Source organism: Quercus robur, chromosome 7, assembly GCF_932294415.1.
Source record: "Quercus robur chromosome 7, dhQueRobu3.1, whole genome shotgun sequence".
In the NCBI taxonomy this organism is placed as follows: Eukaryota; Viridiplantae; Streptophyta; class Magnoliopsida; order Fagales; family Fagaceae; genus Quercus; species Quercus robur.
This window is the reverse complement of record NC_065540.1, coordinates 7198093-7222264: the sequence shown is the minus strand read 5'-3', so window position 1 is coordinate 7222264 and position 24172 is coordinate 7198093. Positions and strand designations below refer to the sequence as shown.

At 34.1% G+C, this 24172-nt stretch overlaps 2 protein-coding genes across 4 annotated transcripts in view; both read right to left on the bottom strand.

The window, feature by feature from the left end:
• Positions 1-846: 846 nt before the first annotated feature.
• On the bottom strand, positions 847-2092 carry LOC126691976 (uncharacterized). The gene is made up of 2 exons (XM_050387313.1): positions 1631-2092; positions 847-1249 (listed from the first exon to the last, which is right to left on the bottom strand). The coding sequence occupies exons 1-2, from the start codon at positions 2045-2047 to the stop codon at positions 1079-1081; spliced, it is 588 nt and encodes a 195-aa protein (XP_050243270.1). The 5' UTR covers positions 2048-2092; the 3' UTR covers positions 847-1078.
• Positions 2093-4110: 2018 nt separating this feature from the next.
• Positions 4111-24172, bottom strand: part of LOC126691975 (protein SHOOT GRAVITROPISM 6) — a 31063-nt gene continuing 11001 nt past the window's right edge. For all 3 annotated transcript variants that reach the window (XM_050387310.1, XM_050387311.1, XM_050387312.1), the window contains 31 exons: positions 22882-22941; positions 22080-22169; positions 19311-19432; positions 18898-19027; positions 18734-18813; positions 16713-16848; positions 16522-16603; positions 15859-16013; positions 15674-15754; positions 15472-15572; positions 14676-14914; positions 14478-14587; positions 14189-14317; positions 13989-14063; positions 13641-13774; positions 13379-13451; positions 13090-13221; positions 12597-12778; positions 12392-12514; positions 12053-12113; positions 11845-11940; positions 10718-10818; positions 9448-9553; positions 8620-8733; positions 8423-8500; positions 6734-6832; positions 6081-6152; positions 5898-5983; positions 5694-5787; positions 4782-4889; positions 4111-4705 (listed from right to left, as the gene is read on the bottom strand). In XM_050387310.1, the coding sequence (XP_050243267.1) occupies positions 4541-4705; positions 4782-4889; positions 5694-5787; positions 5898-5983; positions 6081-6152; positions 6734-6832; positions 8423-8500; positions 8620-8733; positions 9448-9553; positions 10718-10818; positions 11845-11940; positions 12053-12113; positions 12392-12514; positions 12597-12778; positions 13090-13221; positions 13379-13451; positions 13641-13774; positions 13989-14063; positions 14189-14317; positions 14478-14587; positions 14676-14914; positions 15472-15572; positions 15674-15754; positions 15859-16013; positions 16522-16603; positions 16713-16848; positions 18734-18813; positions 18898-19027; positions 19311-19432; positions 22080-22169; positions 22882-22941 (3414 nt within the window). In that variant the 3' untranslated portion in view covers positions 4111-4540. The remainder of the gene's footprint in view (positions 4706-4781; positions 4890-5693; positions 5788-5897; positions 5984-6080; positions 6153-6733; positions 6833-8422; positions 8501-8619; positions 8734-9447; positions 9554-10717; positions 10819-11844; positions 11941-12052; positions 12114-12391; positions 12515-12596; positions 12779-13089; positions 13222-13378; positions 13452-13640; positions 13775-13988; positions 14064-14188; positions 14318-14477; positions 14588-14675; positions 14915-15471; positions 15573-15673; positions 15755-15858; positions 16014-16521; positions 16604-16712; positions 16849-18733; positions 18814-18897; positions 19028-19310; positions 19433-22079; positions 22170-22881; positions 22942-24172) is intronic.

Sequence of the window (24172 nt, the reverse complement as noted above, 5' to 3'; positions counted from 1 at the left end):
TTTTTGATAGGTATATAATGTAAATGCCATGTGCTGTGTAAATTGAGTCATTTGACTAACTTTGCAGCTCTTACAAAGAACTGGACAATTTTTTTTTTTTAAAAGTAAAGAAATGGACAATTTTTACATTCACAAAAAGAAAATCCAATAGGTTTCAAAGACAAAGCAAGAACAATAAAAGGCCTCTAGAGGCTCCCTTTCCATTTCTTTTTGCTTCTTAAGAATAGTGCACACCTCATTTGCATATTTGTTTTGACATATAGAAAATTATACATAATTTACACTAATCATGGACATCAGATGCTTACTGTCAGAATCTGAGTTGCCAACTGCTCCCTTGCTAAAGGATCATGCAAATAATTGGGAAACTCTCTCGGCAAACAATTTTACGTGGTAAGTTGGAAAAATTCCCATGCACAGTACAGTCAACTTGCTTGCTATGCATGCAACTTCCATGGCAGCCCGCTGCACAATATCCACTGATGCAAACCATTCAAAACTTAAGAAGCATCTAATGCACTGCAAGACAACCTCATCTCCTATTGTACTCCCCAGATGAAGAAACATACTGATCAATTTGTCTCAACATATGCAGTAGCTGCTCTGCCTGACTTCTCCCATCCTCTCCACTTAATTTTATAATTTTGATAAATAGAAAAGGTATATATGAAATCTCTCATAATCTATTAGCACATGCACAATCAGATAGTATTATATATACAGTTCTATGCAAATGGATTGCGTATTATAAGCCCCACTGTTCTTACTCTTTCAGTAAAAATTAAATCAGTACGAAGGGATCAGTTATATTTGCATAAAAGCTACCAAGTGCATGCACTCACATACTGAAAGCTCAAAATGAAATCTATTCAATCTCTTAATTTTTTTTTAGTAACCATTCAAACAAAGCTGCAAACTAAAAAGGCTACATTGACAAACACCAATACACAAAACATGACTAAGCTACATATTCTAGCACAAAAAATGCTTCGAGGCATCAAAATCTTCTTAAAGATTATTCCAACTAAAAGATAAAAAGGTATTCCCATAAAAAAAATATAAAACGAAAGCGAAAGAATCAGAGGGGTGTAGTATCCACAATAGCCTCGAGTATCTTCTTTTCCAATTCAGATTCATCGATCCACAAGGAACTCTTCCGGTGTAGCAACTCTTTCTTCTCTTTCTTCTTCTCTTCCCTCTTTGTTTCTTTCATCCTCCAATTTTCAAGCTTCTCAGCTCTTTCCTTCAACTGCATTTGTACAATAAACACTTGTAAAGACTCCAGAGTCCAAAATGGTAACTGAAATTTTTTCGTAAACTTCTGTCCCAACTTATGAAGAAACCTACAATTCAACTTATTCAAAAAATTTCTCCCACATTTTTTCAGCAACCAAACATAAATCACAACAAAATTAAAACTTAAAGACCCTCACATCCCCCACATTTTCCAAAATTTCCTTAGCAACCAAACATGAAATCAACCATTCAAAAAACTCATTTCCCACATTTTCTCAGCAACCAAACACAAATCACAAATCACAAAAAACTCAACATTTCCTTGGCAACCAAACACAAAATAAAGAATTTAAGAGAAAAACAGCGAGAGAGAGAGAGAGAAGAGAAAGCGTACTAGAGTTTGGCGGAACTCTTTCTCGGCGAGCTCGCGCTCATGAGCTCGGAGCTTAGCGGCCTCGGCTTTGAGCTTTTTCTTTTCCTCATTGGCTAATCGAAGTGCCTCTCTCCTGGCCTCGTCCTTGCGCTGCTGCTCGAGGCGCATGAGCTCGACCTCGCGAATGTACTCCTTGCGGACAAGCTTGACCTGTTTGGCGTAGTCGCGGCGGAGCATGGCGAGCCTGCGCTCGGCGGCCTTGGGGTCCCGTGGCGGATCGGAGTGCCACCAGCTACCGACATAGGAATGGGACTCGAGGAACTTGTGGCTCTGTTGGTGGTGGTTGTGATGCGAGGGTTTGGGGGTTGTAGAGAAAGTGCGAAGAAGGGTTTGGGAGAATTGGGTGGTTGTACGGTACAAGGAGCGAGAAGTGGCCATTGTAGACGTTGAGAGAGTGAAGAAAGAGAGTCCAGAGTTTTTCAGTTTATTGAGCTTGAGTTGGGCTTGTTCTAACTTCTAAAGCCCAATAGCTTATTGTGAAGATTACGGGGCTCTAAGAAAAGAAATGGTCTTATTATTATTAACAAAGCTCTATTGCAGCTCTGTCTATTTGGATTTAGTTGCTTTATTTTTGGTACCTATGATTAAAGAATTGTTTTTCTCTACTTACTACGTTAAAAAATGAAAATCAAATGCTTCGGAGCAGTTCTACTAATTTTTCAAAAAGTGTCAGAAGGGTTAGAAGTTCATTCAATTGATTCATATTGATGAACATAGAGAGGAGAATTGAAGGTTGGAATAAGGTATAGCTAAAGCTGCTAACTTTAGCCAATTCAGGGATTTGAAGTAACCTTTTTTTACAGCTAACTTTAGATTGGAAATAACTAACTTTAATAGTTGAATTGAGGTTGAACGAAGAGTAAATGGCTATGTGCTATCTTTTCTTATATTTTTCTTTCTTAGCTTTTTCTTCTTTTTCATATTTCGTAACATGATGTCCATATTTTCTACACTTAATACAACCAATAGGTATGTCTATAGAATCTTTCAATTTTAGTAAATAGTCTTTTTTGTCTTTTTAAATGATTAGATAGGTTGTCTATCAATTTCATTATTATGTCTCTTTGTTTTCTCTTTTTATTATTGACTTTAAATGGTTTGGTTGATTTTAGTTATTAAAACATCTTTTGTATGAATATTTGAAACTATTGTAAAAAGTATGAGTATGTTATTTATCACAATCTTGCTTGGTATATCTGTCAAACTGTCAATCCATTCATATTGTCTAAAAGTAAGCATAGTTTCATCTTTTATATCTTTTCCACTAAATTCTTTTTCACAAGGTGTTTGGACTATATGTCGGTGCCTATGCAAAAAAGCAGTGGGAGAATAAGAATAAATCTCTATCTCTATATCCGGTTTAAACTTCTTTATGATATTATCTATCAATTGGTTAACAAGTGATTTTTCTGACTTTAGAAATAACAGATGTCTTTCTGTTCTACAGATTCTTTCTTTATTAATATCTTTTAGGATAGTGACTTTATTAAGAGAATGAATTTCTTTTGAGATTAGGGGTGAGGTGAATCTTAAAATTAGCACATTAATTTTAATTCCTTCATCTGTCATAAAAAATGAGTAAAGTAAAGCCATAAAGAGATTTTTTAAAATAACTTTAGAAGAAAGGTCTTTAAAAATAATTTCAAAACAAAATCTGTCATTACAAATGTGAACATTAAGTAATTTATAATTAATTATCAGCTCTTCTTTATTGGCCTGAGTTAATCTTTTAGATGATTTTTCATAATATTTTAAAGGTATTAATCATTCTTGTAAACAATTCATGTCAACTCTAGAATCTATCAAAGCAATTTTTGTCAAAGAGAATTCTTTATTAATTACTAGAGTGACTTCTGTATGCCATTTTTGAAAAATAACCCTGTCAATTAAAGTCAAAATGTTATGTTTACTATGATCAATTTCTTTATCATGTGAAATTTCTTTTTTTAAAGGGGGATCTGTCACTATTATATCTGTTGTAGGAAAACTGTCAAGTTTACTATTTCAGAATATTTTGTTCATTTATGTTTGTGAAATTATCCTCTTTAATTTCTTTAAAGAGAAAAACCTGTCAAGTTTATTATTATTATTATAAGTAGTAAAGGGTACATAATATGTTTTATATGGGCCCTCCTCATTTGAAATAGATTTATTATATATATTTTATTGTGAAATATACAAAATAAAGAAAATTTAAAATAGAAAAAATATCTGTCAAGAGCCTTGTAGCTTAACTAAGTGACACCACTTAGCGTTTAAAATGAAGATATTCTTAATTCAAATCTCTCAACTATTGAATGAAGAAAGAAGGAAGAATTAGAGAGGATCTTGTTGTAAGACAAAACAAAGGAGTAAAGAAAGAAAGAAAGCAAAGCTTTCTAAGATTGCAAAGAGGACAATTGAATAATCCAATACACGTCCTATAAAAAAGTATAATCAAGTGATCTAAAATTCCTGAGAAACTGCAGTCCATTCTTTTTTTTCTTTTTTCTTTTTCAATGAATAATAATTTATTTAATCAAATTAAAGAAATACAACAGATGAAAAATAAAACAAAACATCACAACCCACAATCACAGGCAGGTGAAATTATTTTGGAGCACCCAGTGTACACCTTATGCAATTTTATAACAACACTATAGTTACTCATACAACAAACCTAAATACGCCCACGCCCGACTTAAGCTCACTATGAATTTAAATCGCATACAATTGTACATTTTATGAACATTACTACAGAGCTTGGCTTGTGGTCAATAGAGAATTAGACAAATTAATCACTACGCATTTATCTAAATGGTGCAGGTCTCAGAAATCGCAAGTCAAGCCTATCATTTTCACTTCCATCGTACATTGCTACTTCTTAGTAGACTACAAATCATGACCTCTTCGACTTGAGTCCACGCGATCAAGGCTATCTACTCTCCATGAGAGTGGATTGGAGAATTTTAGTAGCAAACCCAAAGCTGAAGAGCATGTTGCTCTAACAATTGCATCCGTTGAGCGACTCAACTTGCCTACCAATATTGTGAACACCTGAAAGAAAGGAATCGATTTCTGTAAATATGTTCAATCATAACACCTAACAGCTAGTACCTACATCTGAGAATACCTGGGTATAATATCGAGCTAAAATGTGCTGATCATCTGATAAAGATAGCATGCTACTGGAGAAGTAAATAGCATTTGCCTGAATTATTGGCCAAGGTGCATCAAAAGCCTGCCACATCAAAATGTGAACAACTCAGATATGCATATGCTTCATAAACAAAAGGTAAGACATCCCTTAAAAACCACTTAATTAGTTTCGCACATTCCCTGGTTCGAGTGGCATAAACTTGTATCTCAAAGTTGATGAACTTAGATTTCAGATTTTTTTTTCTTAAATATATAAATATACCGAAATGATTGGAATGAAGAAAAAGAATAGGAAAGCAACTAAAAAAAAAAAAAAAGCACAATTTTCTTAAACCAAAAGGAAAAAAATTACAAGAAGGCTATAGGCTAGCAATCATGACTGAATTATGAAGTTCAATCAATGAATATTTGTGTGAGTATGCTACAGGTGAGATATTAAATATTAAATATTCTTTGGTCATGTTTATCCTAAGCATTTAAAATCCATAACATGGGAGGGCTAAATGTTAAGATGCCAAATCTTATGAAAAAAAGAAAAAGAAAAAGAAAAAAAAAAAGAAAATATCTGAAACATGTACATTCATGAAAAGCTAGAGGTGACATCAATCGAAGATGAGTGAGCTAAGATCGTGGGTGCTCTGCATATAGAACAATGATTGCACTAAAGAGTGGTGAAATTCAAGTTTAACCAACTGAAAAGAAAATGAGTCAAGTGTTTTAATAAGATATGGGAGAAGCCAGAAGAGAGAGGGAGGATTTAATTGTTTCCAACCCGAGCTAAGACTGAGGTCTTCTGAATTTGAGCTAACATCACGTTACAATCAAATACTATACAATTGAAGGCAGTATTACATCCTATTTAATATGAGGTATTTCAGCTGTGAACCTGTATTGTTGATGCCATGTAAGTATCAACTCTTGAGGGAAGATGTTGAGTAAGTTGCTTTGATAGATCTCTGACAAAGTCCTCATAGTCACTTCTGAAATAGATGAGGAACTATAATGTTATGTTTCCATCACAATGAAGCATTAAATGATGTATTCATATTTTATTTAAAACTCAACCATTTTAGGATCAGGTATTGTGTACCGGTGATCAGAATTGAAACAATGTGTATTGAACAGAGCAGACAATCTTTCCATTTCCATCAAATTGAACATTCGTTTAAGAGTACTCTGTTAATGAGATAAAGAGAGGTAGGTTATGTTAAATAATCTCCAACAGGCCTCAGGCCAAGAGAAAAGAGGAAGAATAGTAAAAATAAATAAATACCCGGCATGCCTGGCGAACATTAATATCATCATCATGAAGATGTAGAACCAATCGAGGGATGGTAGCATGTACCTGAGAATGGTGAAGGTGAAAAAAAATGCCAAATCTGAAGTTTATATCCACCATGCATTACAAATGATTGACATCAAGGTAAGTAAGTGTAGAAAAATAAAAACGTAGCATGTTCTTTGTAATTCAAAATATGATCAACGAGGAAAATGTCAAAAATATGTTCAACAAGTAAAGGTAATAATAATAGAAACTCATAATAGTGATTTTTTACAATAGCCTGTGCAGACATGTTTTATGCTCAAACCAATCGTTAAGCTCTAGTTCAAATGGCCTTTCCTATCTATATAAGAACAGGGTGACGGGAGAAGTCTTAAGAATCAAGACCAAACATGAGTTCACATTTAACTTACCATTTTTTTTTAACTTTTAAAAATTAAAAATTAAAAAAAAAAAAGGGAAAGAAAAATGAATTACAATCATTGGAAATATGTCATTGCCAATTACAAAAGGACAATATGGATCAAGGGTTCAATGAGACAAAACACTGAAAACACACATTCCACTAGGATTTACAATATCCAGCTCCAACAACACGCACACATAAAAGAAATTAGCTGGTAAAATCAAACTCAATAAAAGACCTGTTCAACAAATGCCTCATGTTGTGCCCCAAATCCATAGTTGCTCAATGCTCCAAATGCTGCAAAAGCATTGGCTCGCATCTTCATGTTCATGCACATCTGTACCCAACATATAGATTAGGATTCTATTTATCTTTGTATGGTAATAAGCATATTCCAAGCAAGATGCAATCTTGTATCAAAATCAAAATTACTTTAACATTGAACTGCATATAGAAAATGCAATATGATTCACTGGTTTAGATCTACTCATGTTCTGAACTTCTGACGTTGATACCCTCATTTCCTGATCTGGATGACAGGATGAGGAAAAAAAAAGCTATGAATTGATTCATTTCTACTAGTTCTATAAATGTAAAACTATATGTCCCAGAATTTTAAATATTTTGGAGATTTTCCTCTTCTCCTAAAGAAGATTTATAGTTAGTTTTTAACTAACAATTAAATAAATAAAAAAAGAGAAAAAGAAAAGAAAAGGCAAACATTCCAATTTCCTAGAGTATCCAATGATGACACAAGGTTTCTATGTTCTAGTCCACTAGGTGAAAATTACCAACATACAGATGCTACAAACCATTGAAACCATCAATAGCCTCAATTTGCATACTTGCCCAACATTGTATAAAAGAAATAAACTAAAAGCTGCTAGCTCCTGTTGCACAATCACTTTATAAATGAGCAATAGGTGCTCATGGGATATTCTTTCAGAATTTGAATATAGATAAACACGCTGGTTGTTACCTATCATTTTGCATATAAACGCAGCTGCCATTTTGCCTGTGTATGAACCTTATCTAGGAAATTTCCATGAACCGCCACATTTTCCAATTCAAGATTAATTCCATTTAAATTTCCACTTACAAGTGAAAAAGACTTATAGGGACATATTGCCATTATGTAACTCTAATGATCTACTGTTATTTATAATCACATTTTAGTTAACTATCAGTATTTGCATTTATTTTTAATTATTCTTGAAAAAAAGTAATTAACTTCTGACTTACTCCAAACAGTGCAGAGTATACACATCAAAACATAAGACACCAAAAACCTATATAAAAAGGAAGTTCATGACTATTAGCAAGGATGATAAAATGTTAGAAACTAACCAAGGGTTAGCAAGGGTTAGTTCAATACATTGTATATGAAGGATATTCTTTTGAAGGAAAAAAACGTCACTCAGGTGGGATGGACAGCTTCAGGCAAGTGCAATCTTAATCAGTCCTCACATAGCTCTTTCAACAATGGCATTGTGGGAAAGCTACATCCACCAAGAATTTACTTTCTTTGTTATTGGTTAGTTACACAAATTGGACCCATGACCTCTCCTCCACCTTACTCTTACAAGGGGAAATGATTTTTCTAGGCAGGGTGGGAACAAGAAATACGTGGCCCATTGCCATCCCTACTCCTACCCTGCACCCCAATATTAAATAGTAGTAAAGGCACATTTACATCCTATCAATTAACCAGCAGATTATAGCAGTGAAAGTAAGCAAATCTGCAATATAAGATGACATCTTTGCTGCTTTGTTTCTCAACTAGAATTACAATAGAATGTTTTTATTCAATTGCATGTCTATATGAACATATCATCAGATAATCACAATATGACAATAACAATGGAGATACCAAGAACCAAAATAACAATTTATTTCAGTAAACATGCCAAAGAGTAGAGGAACGCACTTGAAGATTGCGCAGCCGTACGGAAAGGTTAAGCAAAATGGGTTCCACTGCTGCTTCATTGGGTGATGACTCAAGTATCTAAGACATGTCAAAAGAGAGTGCAAAACAAATTAATCAAGATAGCAGTGTACAAGATAAATAAACATGTAATCACTGAGATTATTTTATGAAACACAAACACAATGAAGGGAATTCACCATGAGTAAGCATGACACTGCAGTCAATTGAACGGATTCATCTGGATCTTCGAGTAAAGCTAATATTACCCCTAAGACTTGACTTGTATACTGTAGAATATCAATAGATGGTATCTGGAAATGCAAAATTTGCAAAAGTCACTTCTTAACAGTTAAGAAGAAAGAAAATGAGAAACATATACACAAATGCAAATCCATTTTTATAAAATATAATGGACTAAACCCAACAATATGCTGTTGTTTATGCATCAAATTTTTAGTATGGAACTCAGCTTGTACAATGCATCTTCCAAATTTAGATACCAAATTAACACAACAGTTCTCTTAAGGTTCTGTTTCTCTCAATACAAAACAGTTTACATCATAAAAAGTTATATGCATAAGCCCATTTTCATATAAAACAGAGCCAAAACAAATGGAGCCTAGAAAAGGCATGTGAGTGTACTTGGCCGTCCATGATTCTGTGGGGCCTGCCAGAAAATTTGCAAGCAAGTGTATATGCAGAGTTCAACTATTCAGCAAAAAGAAATAATTTGATCATTGAAAATTTATTAAAAATAAAGATAGCAATGTCTGGATGGTGTAGTTGGTTATCATACTAGTCTCAACACTATAGGTTCCTATTTCAGAACTGGGATCAGACAACAATGCATGAAAAGTTTTCAACACTAAAAAAAAAAAAAAAAAAATTGATAGGAACCAATTTTAATTTTTTTTTTTTTTAAAAAAAAAAAAAGGAAAAGAACAATACAAATAGTTTGACAGTTATCTACTTGTGAGAAAATCAATGCCACATGACAATTTTAAAGTTTGTATAAAATATAAAACCTGTACTAGTCCTCTCAAACATAGCCGTCTAACAGTTGGAGACTCATCTGATACGTGCTGACACAACACCTCTACCATTTGCTCTAATAGGGAACCAAGCCCACCACTGCATTATTGAGAACATTAAGGTTTATAAGAACTTGAAATCATCGATAAGCTAAAATCAATTAAACACATTAATGAAAGGAAAAAAAAAAAAAAAAAAGACATTAAACTAACAACAATTAAGTGATAGAAACAGAATGATTCTCAAAAAAAAAAAAAATGATAGAAACAAAAAGAGCAAACCTCTCTTATAAATCTAAAAAAAAAAAAAAATCACAAGTAATTGAAAGTACTCAATAACTTAAACTTGCTCTTCAGGTTCCAAACATTTAGTGGGGCCCCACTTTATAGGAAAGGATTCCAAATGGTACATTGACAAAATCAAGATAATAGTTGGGCCAAAATACTTGAATCAAACACATGGGGCTAGACAGCTATCTACATGGAACGCAATTTATCAATATAAAAATGAATAACATTGGAGAACATTATCCTTATCTGGCCCAAAACAATTGAATCAGAAACATGCCAACAAGAGATTCACTTATTAATGAAGCCCTTTACCATAAGGAACTCCTCCCCCCCCTTTTTATCCCCTCTCCCTTCTCCCTTTTTGTTTCTTCAGTTACCTAAGGCAGTAAATTTATTCACCTTCATCAATTAGACCATTTCAAACACAGAGGGTCTCCACTGTTTCCACCCTTTTTTGGAAAGAAAAAAAGGGAAGGGATGCTATACTACACATCATATTGGGACAAATATGATTCCAACCCTGTCCGGTGTCTGTTATCATCTCCATCCTTATATTCTTTACACACAATTGGTTCTTTACATACTTATAAATAAATAAATAAATAAAAACAAGGGAAAAGACAGCTGCAACTGCAAGGTAAATAGTAACCATCACACCATCAATGGAACAATTAAAATACTAATAGCAGCAACATTCCATACAAAATTACATAAAATACAACAAAACAAAACAGTGCAAAAAAGAGAGCACTGGTTTGGGAGAGGCTCCCCCTCCAATTTAAATCCTCCAATTTGCTCCAATTTTTAGCTGGATGTGAGATACATGGCATTTAAAAAATCCAATGGTCTTAGAAATTTCATGTAAACTGCATGAAATCAAATATATGCCACATGTCTCACTCCTAACCAAAAATTAGACAGAATTAGGGGTCTTCCCCCCCACCAGTGTGAATGTTAACTCTTCTATACATACCTATAACGAACAAATTCTGACAATGCAGCAGCTGCAGCTTCCCTTTGGTATTTTTGCGGTCGACTTAGGGATTTGCTCAAAATTATACAAATACTTTGAACCTATAAAATTTACCACAAGATAACAAACATCAATAATATTCCAGATAAATCCAAAATCAGTAAAATACTAGCTGTTACAAACTGGCAACAGAATTTTTTTTATAAAAAACAATATTAAGTTGAAATTTGGTGTAGATCTCAAATGTAAATTCACCAATGAGCTACACCGCTCAAGTCCAATCATTTAAAAATGGGAATACTGTTACCCCATTAAAGCTTCAGGCATTAACTTAAAACCTTTCAATAAAGGTTATGGAACTCAATAAAGGAATATAAGGTTTTAACTACGAACTTAGCCTGCTTAAACAGAAGAACTGAAGTTACTTTAAATATAAATATAAATATATATTTTTAAATAATAATAATAATTGAACTGCAGTTACTATCATTTTGAAGGTAAATTCAAGCAAAATAACATATTCTCAAAGATGTAAAGAAATTAGAATTTATAGCATCTTTCTTGCAAACCCTTCATTTCATATTTCAATTCCCATCTCCATCATGTAAATCACTTCTAGGCTGGAGTGATCAAAAGTGCAAAACCTTGACTCTTTATATAACCAAAGAAAAGGAAAGAGAAGGAGTCATCTTTCCTATCATTTTTCATTGCCAAGTCACCATTTTCGCATGAAATTAACCATGAGTATCAACTTCATTTCTAATTTTAGTTCCCATCTCCATCATATAAACCACTTCTAGGCTGGAGTCGATAAGTGCAAAATCCTGACTCTCTATAGCCCCAAAGAAGAAAATTGATGCTTTAATAGATGTAATGGAAAGATAATAAATCATATGTCCTATCTGTTTTCATTGCCAAGTCACCAATTTCACATGAAATTGACCATGAGTATAATAGAACATGATTGAATTGTTTTATTCCCTATACCTAGTGTCCTTGTTCTCATACTTCATTTTCCACCGCTTGTTAGAATTTTTCATTTGTCATACTAAAAATAAATGTAGACACACACACACACACACACATATATATAACATTATTATATAATATCCCAAGTGGAATATTACCTCTTTCGGTCTCTTTATTGAAACGCAGGAGGCTATGTCTCCAATAAGATTGATCCACCTCTCATTGTCAGTTAGCTCTCCATCTCTGGCCAAAATCTATAAACAAAAATAAGAGCTGATATTATCTTTCTTTCCCTAAATATTACAAATCACAATACTAGAAATTCCCTTCACTGTAATAGAATACGATGCCCATACGCTTGTTTACCTTTCCCATTTCAAGATCTCCAACGCAATCACAGAATGCCTGAAATGCAATTAGAAGAGCCCTGCCAAAAAAGAAAAGCAAATAAGGGAATTTTTTTTTTTTTGAGAACTTTTTCTTTTTGAAAATTCATTGTTACAAGTGATGGTGGGGGGATTTGAACCCTGGTTCTCTTAATAAAAGAGATCCAGTAATGCTGCCGAGCTACAGTTTACAAGACTCTTTTTCTTAAATAAAATAAATAAATAAATAAAAAATGAGAAAGAAAGAAAAGCAGTGAACTTTATAACCAGAAAATTAAATGATGATAGGTCTACCAGGTAGTATAAGCTAGGTCCTCACCGTAGTGGTTCATACTGACCAGTGCTCACGAGACCATGACAACTACCCAACTGGAGAGTAAGTTCTGCAAGAACAGAAGCATAGCTTTGTTCAACGGATTTCTTTCCGACTTTACCACCACCTCTGCAACAACATAAAACATTGCAAAATTTTTTCAACTGTATAATACAGTAGAGACTTGATGAATGCATCCAATTGTACTGACCTGAAAAATGCTGTGAGAGCAAAAATAGCAGCTTGCAGAACGTCATCTTCCATCTGACCGTCAACAAGATGACTAGAGTTCTCTCCTTTCCGGGAATCACCTCTCAGAATTGGAGGCTGGCTAAAGACAAATATCACATGCTCCAGGAACAAAGATGAAAGCACCGTATGCTGGGAAAATGCCTATTACAAAAAGTATAGAATAGATAACTAAATAAACAGTTGATTTAGTATATAAATCACCAAAATGGATTATTTAATTGAGGGGCAGAAAACAAAGATTATGATAATAAAGAAAAAAAAAAAGACATACAAACACAATTCATAATCCTAAGTGTACTCTGGCTAGAGGCAAGTCACTTGAGCATTTATTTTATATTGTCTGCTTATTAGTGAACTTAACACTCACTTATGGTTACTGGTAATGTCACAGACAATATAAAATAAATGTCTAAGAACAACAATTTTCTTACTGTTAAACAAATATAACTTACATAAAACGCATCCTGCATTGACCAACCACCACGTAGTCTAGATATATCTTTTGTGACTACATCCCTTCCAGCAGTAGCCAATACTTCATTGAAAACAATTTTTGAACTCGTGTTCTCAGCTAACGAAGAAATCTTTTGGAAGTTAAGGATACGCTTAAGACAAAGGAACCACCAAAAAGAAAAAGGATTACTGCATAGTTGATCCAACAAAGCCACAGACAGTTAAGCAAAAAATAGGTGCTAACTATAGCATCAGGCAGGTTAATGAATCCAAATGAAAGAAGGATACGGCACCAAGAGTTTCCAAACGTAAATGCTTCTCAGTTATATGAACCGTAGCAGAGAGCAAAGCTTGGGTTGTTCTGTTGGCAATAAATCATCAGTCTTACTAAAAAATACAGCAATCTACTTATCAGAAGATATACACACAACTCATTCATAATTTTTTTATTAAGAAAAGAAAAAAAAAAGAAAAAGAAAAAGAAGAAGATATACACACTTCCAAAATTCTGAAATTTTTTAATACTAAAGAAATTTTTAAATAGGAAAACCTTGAAACATCATTTTCGACCAGCTCATGCCCCCTCTTCGTAACAAACTCAACGACAGCTTGTATGGCCCCTTCAGCTGACTGCTTGATTTTATCACATATAGCTGATGAGCAACCATGGAGGGTAGTAACAAGCTGCAAGAAGCTCTTGATATGTAAGAAGAAGCAATTGCAGCATTGATTCTGAATTTTCAATTTTCTTCTTTTGTTTTTGATAAGTAAATTTCTTTTGTAATAAATCAAAGACTACAGGCAAGTATACGGGTAATGTACTCAAAGGCAAATATAACGACTAAAAAGTACAATAATCTGGGAACACAAGCAACTGAATTTCTCAATAAAAAATTACCTCATCCTTTGTCAACAAAATACAGACAGAGGAAATAATTCTGTTGAATACTTCTGAAGGATCAATAGATGCATCCTGATTATACATATAGAAAAACCAAAAATGTCATCCTAGTTTCACAATTCCCCTTCCACAGCTTCAAAAGAGAATAAAATGAATAAAAAATGAAAATAATAGAAAGAGTTTCTGGACAAACTTACACTCCTCAAGATGGCTATAACATCCTCAAGGGAGGACAAAGCACCATAGGACAATTCTATGTCCACAGAAAACTTGGAAGCTGCAGGCCTTGGAAGTGAAAGAGAGATGCTGAAGAGTTGATCAAGGATCTACCCAAACAAAGGTTATGAGATTTTTCTACCAGATGTAAGAGAAAATTGGAAAGTATACTTATACAGCCTACACACTTGAACCTATAAATGATGGTTCGTAATGCAGCATAGAGAATCAACTTATTTGACACTATTAAAGCTGCTGCCAATCACTTACCTGAGCAGAAACTTTTCTAACTTCAGAATTAGTATCTGCACAACGTGGGAGATACATGACAACCCTATCTCCTAAACACAATGCTTCACGATTTGGTAGTACAAATGCCGCTGAAAGTTGAACAAAATTTTTAAAAAACTGGCATAAGACAGTGAAAGAAACAAGTGATTAGGAAGCTGTCTTGGTAAACAATTTTACATGGTAAGTTGGAAAAATTCCCATGCACAGTACGGTCAACTTGCTTGCTATGTATGCAACTTCCCTGGCAGCCCAGCGCACAATATCCACTGATGCAAACCGTCCTGAACTTGAGAAGCATCTCATATACTGCCCGACAACCTCTTCTCCTTTGATACTCCACGTGTGAAGAAACATACTGATCAATTTGTCTCAACATATGCAATAGCTGCTCTGCCCGACTTCTCCCATCCTCTCCACTGAGTTTTATAATTTTGAAAATTAGAAGAGATAAATGTAAAATCTTACATGACAGATCAATTAGCACATACACATACAGATAGAGTTATACATACAGCTCTATGCAAATGGATTGTATTATAAGCCCCACTGTTCTTCACTCTCAGTAAAAAAAATAGATCAGTATTAAGGGATCACTTATACATACATAAAAGCTACGGAGTGCATGCAAGAAGTAACATATTACACGGGTATGGTTTAGAAACTTCAGCCACTGGGAGTGCTTCCATAGAATTAGTACTCCTTATTGAAGAAAAAGAAACCATGAAAAATTCAATAACATACTTCCGCTTAATTTTTTAAAGTCTAGTTCAAAATATAGAATTCAAAAAATGGAACCTAATATTATCTCTATGAAAATGCTCCATTCAGATATTAGAAAAAAGTAACAGCAAAAGCAAATTATGTCATCAATTAATATAATACATTTAACCAAAACTACTAGAGACAAAGAAACATTAATGTTTTCAAAGGAATAAGCAAGTCAGGAAAGGCAAAAACCTTTTGATTAGAATACCTTGTAAGAAGAATTGCACATAAGAGAGTGATAAGGTTGTCAATAAGGGGATTGACAACATCTACCGGATCATTAGGCAAAGCAAAGAACCCAAGCGTTGCCTGCCGAATTTGTCAAAAAAAATTATGAATTCGAAACAAATATTATAGAGTAAAATTCTCATTGTTAATGACACATAATCCAATTTATCAAAATTTTGTACCTTCATCACATGATTTCGTGTTTCAACTGTTAGTTTTGGCTCCACAGAAACCAAGGTAGTACAGGCACTTAAAGCAAGGGCCTACAAAAGCATCAATAAAGAGGAAAAGTTAAAACAGTTCCAACAAAAGTAAACCATAACTGATAGCTTTAGAACAAGACATAATAATTTGATAAGTAATATACTTGAGTATGGAGAAGTTCAAGATTAGAATCAACAAAGTCTTCATTGTCATCTCGGGCCTCTCGGCCCATTAAGGTCAAAATATAGTCAAGCATTATGTCCCTTCTTTTCAAAGGAAATGATGCACCATTCTCCGCAGCATTAATGACAGCACAACCTGCATTACCACCATCACAAGGCTGATAATCATAAAGAAAGATATGTTTATCTTTTCAATAAGTTCAAACCCTTCTGATAAAACATGTGACAAATTACAATTAGTTATTAAGGAACAAATTTCAATTGCAAAGAGTGCAGCATAGCATATATAACGTAAATGTCATGTGGAGTGTAATTTGACAGCTTTGGCAGCTTTTTAAAGAAATTTTTGGACAATTGTTATTTATTTTTTTTTTTTTGGTTAAGTAAAGAAATGGACAATTTTTACATTCACAAAAAGAAAATCCAATAGGTTTCAAAGACAAAGCAAGAACAATAAAAGCCTCTGGAGGTTCTCTTTCCATTTCTTTTTGGTTCTCAAGGATTCTAGACCTTATTCACTTTTAGTGAACAATTTCACTCAAACTCTGAACTCCTAGACTCAAAATCCTTCCAAAAAAAAAAAAAAAAATGTAAAACTGCAGCGGAGGAAATTAAGACACCATATTTCACATAATTATACAGACCTAGTAAATCAATGGCAGTGATAACCGCCTGCTTTGCTGTAGGGTGGCGCACATGAAGAAGCCGTGAAAGCATATTAGTCCCCTGCAAAAGGAATAAACAAATACAAGACATCAGAAACTGAATATATTAATTATAGTATATACTGAGATCTCCGTGGAGAAGCATTAGGAGAAAAGACAACATCTCATACAATAAGTGCATCTATTCTGGCTTCAATAACTGTTGATGGAGCATATTTCGCAGCATAGCCATACATTAGAGCCAAAGCAGCATGTATATCATCAGACTCTTCTGCTCTAAAACTGTCAGAGAAAAAGGATAGGAATCTGCAATAGATGAAATAAAAAGCTTGTTCACATGAATATCCTTAATTGATACACGTTTCTCATATAAAATTACAAACACACGAAAAAGGGAGCCAGTGGGGACTAACACTGACCTAGTTAAAAAAATTAAAATACCAAAAAAGTATTACACTGTCCTAGAAGATATTATATACCCAATAAAAATTACCACTAAAAAATAAAAGAAAAAAAAAAATGTGACAATATTTTTCTTTTCTATTGGGGCAGGGGGAGTTCTAGATCCTTCTAATGAATCAATTAAGGCACAATTAAAGCATCCAGCCTGCATTAATAAAAAGGGAAAACATAGTTGTTTGAAACAAAAGCATAGGCACTTCTATATAATCTAATTTCAGCCCCAAATTTTGATAAGAAACCTGCAGTAACTGTTAGAATCTACCAAACATAAGTATTGAAATTAAACATAAACTCGGTGTCTAAAAGGCATTTTAGCAATGTTTGTTATCAATTAATTCCTTAGGTACTAAGAGCAACCACATCAGATGGTGCATAATTTCTGTCTATTTTGCACACAAAAAAAAACATATTTTTTCTATTTTACACACCTATTTTTACAAAACACCCTCATCAGTTTATCTATCATACACTCTATTTTATATAAATAATATTTTTTTATTCTACTTTTCCCTAAGCCTCAAACTCTCCGCCTCTCTCTTTTCCCTCACCCACAAACTCACCCCTCAATATCTGCCTCTCTCTCATCCCTCAAAGTCTCTGCATCTCAAATCCCTCATCTCTCTCCTTCTCAGATCCCTTAACTCTCTCACCTCTTTCTTTTCTCAGTTTTCTCTCATCCAATACCCACACACTCACAGATTTTCTTTGAGCTTGCTCTCACTCTGTCACCGAAGCTTGCATTGTTGGATCTCTCTCATCTGATTTCAAGCGTTGTGCCACCATTGGGTTTGTATTTGATTTTGATTTTGATTTTGGGTTTGGTTTATGGGTTTTCAGTTGATGGTTTAATTTTGAGTTGATTTTCTATGGATTTTGGGTTGATCAGGTTTGATTTTTGTTGTATTTTGGGTTTCTGTTGTTTTAACGGGTTTTGGTGGTGGTGGTTTTTTAATGGGTGATGGTGGTGGTGGTTGGGTGGTGATGGTTGGATGGTGTTGGGTGGATGGTGGGATCTATGTTTTGGTGGTGGTGGTGCTCTTGCAGGTTCTGTGAGACAGTGAGAGATGGTGGATTCTACGTTTTGTTTAACGGATCCCTGCCACTAGCAAGCATCGATCTTTGCTGCAGCACCGATCCACAAGCATCAAACGGTCCGTGTGTTTTTGTGCATCTCTGTGTTGGTTCATCTGTGTGGGTGTGTTTGTGTGTATCAGAGGAAGAAGAAGATGATGAGGGAGAGAAGAAGTCTGAGTTGGTTTTGCAGATGGAGAAGAGAGAGAAAAAAATGAGCGAAATGTGAAATTAATAAAATAATAGGATACATAGCTACAGTAACCGTGCATATGCACGGTTACTGTAGCAAATATGTAAATATACACAATTTTAGGACTGATGTAGAAGATTTTTGGGGCAAAATGTGTAAAATTTGTTGCTTTTTGTATTTTGCAAAGTTTCACATGCATTGATGCGGATGCTCTAAGTTCAATCATATTAACAATAATGGAAAAGCCAAAAATTATATTGCATGTCATGCTATCAAGAAAGCCATAACAAAAAGCAACTAACCAAGGGCATAGAGAAGAGAGTGTCACTTTGAACCCATCTTACATATATATAGCTTGCATGTATATTTATATATTTGTACATTTGCACATACTCATGTGTGTATATATGCAAATACAAAAAGAAAAAAGAGAGAATACATTTATCTTACAAGATAGTAACAAACCTTTGAAACATGCTTTGCCCAACATTATCCAGAATATCTTTCAGCTTGTCCAATACAGTATCCAAGTGGGATGCTGCAACCTAAAAATAGTCAAAAGCAATATATATTATAAACACATAACCAAATGGAAACAGTAAACAACACGCACCAAACTCTTAAGATACCAGTCCCATGGCTTTCGCCAATCCGAGCCTGTTTGTTGGAATTGAAATGTCAGCTTGTTTATACATCCAATCTATCCTATCACGAACATAAACCCTGTCATTGACCTTTTGAAGAAGAATACCCAAGCACCTGAAAAAACAAAAACATATACCCTCCCAAAGTTAAGAGGTTGTGTAACCTCACTTTCCATTGACAATGGCCAAAACAAGTTTCATAAAAGTGCTAGTAAATCTAGAACCAAAGATCTATGTGCAGGGAAATACCCTGATACATATACATCATGTATTCAAAAACACTCACAACTTGAAGAAAATAAGAAATCAAACCACTTCCAGTGCAAAAGAAAGCAATATTGATTAAATAATGCTTCCTGAATCTAATGGAGCAATATTAAATTAAAAATTTTTAATACCGGTGAAGGAGTGCAGAATGTTCATCAATAGAAGTATAAAGCTCATATTGTTTGGTGAAAGCATTTCCAAGAGATATCACCCAATTGGTGTCTTGAATCACATCCAAAGATTCCGCAAGAAACTGTCATCCAATAATAAAGAGACATATTATACATAATTGTAAGAATCAGGATGCCATAGTTTCCCAGCACATCTTGTCTACTTTTAAGGTACTTAGAAATGTCCTCTAATTATTTTGTAAAGATAAAGATTTTAAAAAAAAAAAATTTTAATTAGAGTTATATTGTTTTTCAGGCACCTAATACAAGTAAACAAATTGTGCAACTTTTAGAAATAATTTAGACCAATTTTTTGTTTACTCTAATTCTTTTGTAAGGATAAAGACTTTTTTTTAATTATAGTTGTTAGATTTATGGTTAAGTGATTAAATTCACCATTTTCTAACAGCTTAACCTTTTGGGAGAATCAGTAGTTTAACATGGTATCAGAGCAGGAGATCAGAGTTCAATCCCTGACTTTACTTTACCTCCCTTTTAAAATATTAAATTCCCACTTGTTGTGTCCACACTTATTAAGGGGAAATTTAGGCCCACAAGTGAGGAGGAGTGTTAGATTTATGGTTAAGTGATTAAATTCACCATTTCCTAACAGCTTAAGTTTTTGGGAGAATCGATAGTTTAACAATAGTTATATTGTTTTTTCATGCACCTAATGCAAGTAAACAAATTGTGCAACTTTCACAAATAAATTTGTTGTTCCTCTTTGTTGCTTATTTAGAAAAATTAGTTTCAAGTCATATACCAAGTAAATCAAACTCAAAGAACGTTTTTCCTTTTATTGGCAAGTAACACATGCACCCAGTGGGTCTTGAACACACAATCTCACCCTACACCTAGCTCTTGCAAGAGGTGCCCAATGAACTAAAGCTCATTGGCAAATCAAACTCAAAGAATGTGAATGCCATGTTTTCAACATTCCTCATGTAAACCTTTATTTTTTTTTTAAGTATCAACCCTTGTGGACTTTTTGGGAGTTCTAGGGTCTGAGACAGGGAGATCCTATCTCCTTTGTTATTTGCTATTGTTTTGGATGCACTAAGTAGAATGCTGGATCAGGCAGTAGACGATGGTTGCATATCTGGTTTCAATGTGGGAGATACGGTGGGAATATTATTAAGGTATCTCATCTCCACTTTGCCGATGATACCCTGATATTCAGCGATGCTGATCTTAATCAGCTTTTGTTTGTCCGGCTGATTCTTCTCTGGTTTCAGGAGTATCGGGCCTAAAAATAAATTTGGGCAAGTCGGAATTGGTGCCTGTGGGAGCAGTTCCTAAAATTGAGATGTTGGTGGATGTTCTAGGTTGCAAGCAAGGTTTGCTCCCAATGAAATATTTAGGACTTCCTCTAGGTGCCAAATTTAAGGAGAAGACATTATGGAATCCTATTTTAGAGAAGATAGAAAGGAGACTGGCAGGATGGAAATGAATTTACTTATCCAAGGAGGTAGAGTCACTTTAGTTAAAAGTACTCTATCTAACTAACTAACATATTTCCTATCTTTATTTCTCATTCTCGCTGAGGTGACTAACCGAATTAAACAACTTCAATGAAATTTCTTATGGAGTTGTTTGGGGGATGAGTTGAAATTTTGTTTGGTTAATTGAAATCAAGTTTGGGCTCCTCTTTGGTCCACTTTCTCATGTTACATTCAATTTGAAACTGGGGATGGACTAAGGTGAAATGGCATGATCAGTGGTGTGGGGAGAACTCTCTTGCAATATGTATTCCAGAATTATTGACAATTAGTCATGCAAAGGAGGGGAGTGTAGCTAATTTATTAATGTTTACCTATGGGGTTCTCCACTAGGATGTCAATTTTATAAGGGAAATGCAAGATTGGGAATTGGAGCCATTGTCAAACTTCATGGCTACTATTTATGGTGCCTTAGTGAGGGGGAGTAGGGAAGATAAGATGTGTTGGGTACTAGATAAGAAAGAAGGTTTCCAGGTTAGTGGTTTCTATCATGCCCTGCTACATACTAATATCCAATCTTTTCCTTGGAAAAGCATATGAAAACCGAAGATCCCCTCTAGAGTTGCTTTCTTTGTTTGGACTGCAGCCCTAGGGAAAATCTTGACCAGCAAAAATCTTAGAAGAAGACGTGTGGCCTCTGGATTGGTGTTATATGTGCAAATGTAACGAGGAATCAGTAGATCATTATTACTTCGAAGTTATGGTCTATGGTATTGGATTTGTTTGGAGTTTGCTGGGTGATGCCAAAGTCTATGGTTGATTTATTGGCTTGTTGGCAAGGTTGTTTTAGGCGTCATAGGACATGATTCTATATGGATGGCTACCCCCCATTGCTTGATGTGGTGTCTTTGGAGGGAGAGGAATAACTGGTGCTTTGAAGATACAAAGAGAACTATGCCTGAGCTAAAGTTTTTTTTCTTTAAAACTTTGTTGGATTGGATATCTATTTTATGTAGTCACTCTCTATGTTTGATTATTGATTTAATAGACTTATGTAATTTGTGCAATTAATTGTATGGTCTCTAATCGTACACTTCCTATATACTTGGGTGACAATTTTTTTATATAAATAAATCTTTATTGCATATAAAAAAAAAACTACAACAGACTTATAAAAGGAGAAAAATATACACATGGGGTTTATTGTTAGTGTTTAACTACTTAATCAAAATATAACGATGGAAAGAGGAACATATATCATCTGAATGAATATAAACTCAAAGAGACTTACATCTATTATCATGTCATCCCAAGTCTCTTGATAGGATGGATCCTGCTTCAAGTCTTCTGTGTCACTAACATATGCCTTCATTTTTGGAATCTAGAGCTTAGCAAAGACTACAATTAATTAGATTCTAATGAAAAACCATTTTGTATACTTTTGTAAACGATATAAGTTATACAAAAGAAGAAACTTAACCCCAAACAATTTTGCCAACTTTTTTTATGAATGGCTGGATGAGAGATCTAAAATGTATGTAAAATCTTCTCACATTGACAAAGATCTACCTGATCCCACAATGTTCGTCAACTAATGAACTGAACTTAACCCACTTTTACCCAATATAATTGTAAAGAGATCAGCCAATGTTTAATTTACAATTACCACTTTCATATATCTATAGAATATATATATATATATATATATTAATTCTTATCATTTTTTGAGCCAAAAACAAAAGAATAGATTTCTATTTAAGTTTACTGGCCAAACCATTTCATTTGTTTTCCACTCCCACACAACAATGTGTACTCATTAGAAAGCTTCAAAACTTCAATTGAATATGAACTTTCAATTCCAAGTGTCCATTTGGCAAAGATTATTTTTGCCAACTTATTTTACTATTCAGATTATTTTTGCTACTATTCATGGGTCTCAATGCGCTTTTTGGTATTATTCATGAGTTCCACTGTATTATTTTAGCTAACTTTTACCTTTATCTACAGTACTTTCAGCAAAAAGTTTTCAGTTTTAGCAAAAATAGTGGATCCCAAACAGACTCCAAATCAGTTTTGTGCACATAGCGATATACCTCATCTTGCCAAAACAAGTTGATATTTTTCGGAAAGAGAGGTGCTAGACAACAAAGGACCTGCAAGTCAATGAAAACAAATAAACACATATTTTTCCACTCAAGTATTGTAATTGAAACCAAATAAAATCAATGTAAGGAGCATCATAGAAATAATTTTTAAAAACATCACATCACAGGCACGCACACAATTTCATGAAAAATGTCAAAGTTCTAACCAAAATTTCAAGTCTTTGAATACTAACCATATAATACAGAGACAAAGACTCATCCCTCATTAAATACAAAAACCTCCAATTTTGTCTTTAGGTTTTAAACACATCCCCCCGCCCCCCCCCAATCCCCTTCTTCTCCCACATCCCTTTTCAAGTTTGATTCAGAATTACAAAGTGTATGTGTTATTGTCTTGCAATATTTTTTATTGATCAGAGAGAAAAGAGAAAAGAGAAAAGACTTTGAATGCATAGGTTGTGGATGCAAACCCTACTAAAGAATTATAATAAAAAATAAAATCTATAAAGTCTCCTAAGTGTCCGCATTAAACATAAAGGAGCCAGATTCCTAGCAAAAGGAGCTCTATGGTTACCAAACCCTTTCCTCCATCCAAAAAGTAAGTCTACATGATGCGGGAGATGCAAGAAAATTATTATTTAATATTATTTATATTCACAAGTCAATTGTATTTTTATGTTTTAGGTTCTAGTAATTTATTGGGCTATTAGTATTTTACTTTGGGAAGCAAGGTTATTTTTGTAATAAGACAATTAGGGTTTCCTAGCCAATTAGAACTAGGGTTTAGTAATCCTTTATAAGCAATCTATTGTATTCTTTGAAGAGATAGTTGACATTTTGATGAATGAAAACAATGGCCGTTTGGTCTTTCTTTAGTCTGGTGCTATCTCCAGGTCTACCCTAGATGCTGACTCCTAGTGGTTTCCCCGCTTGGTGCTGACTCCAAGCAAGGCCTAGGTGCTGACTCCTAGTGGTTTCCCCGCTTGGTGCTGACTCCAAGCAAGGCCTAGGTGCTGACTCCTAGATCATATTTTTTATTTTTCCGTTATTTCAGTTTTGTTCTGATTGTCCTGTGTCACTACAACTCTTTTAGACATCATCCATTGGACCCCAAACAAAGTAAAAACAACCCATTTGCAGTATGAAGACAGGAGATAGCACCAGAAAGAAAACTTGAAACACTTCAATTTTCAAGAGAAAGTAGAGTACATTGATATATTCTACGCAAGTATAAGGAAATAGACCATTCCTATCAATTATTTTTATATGAATTTGACTA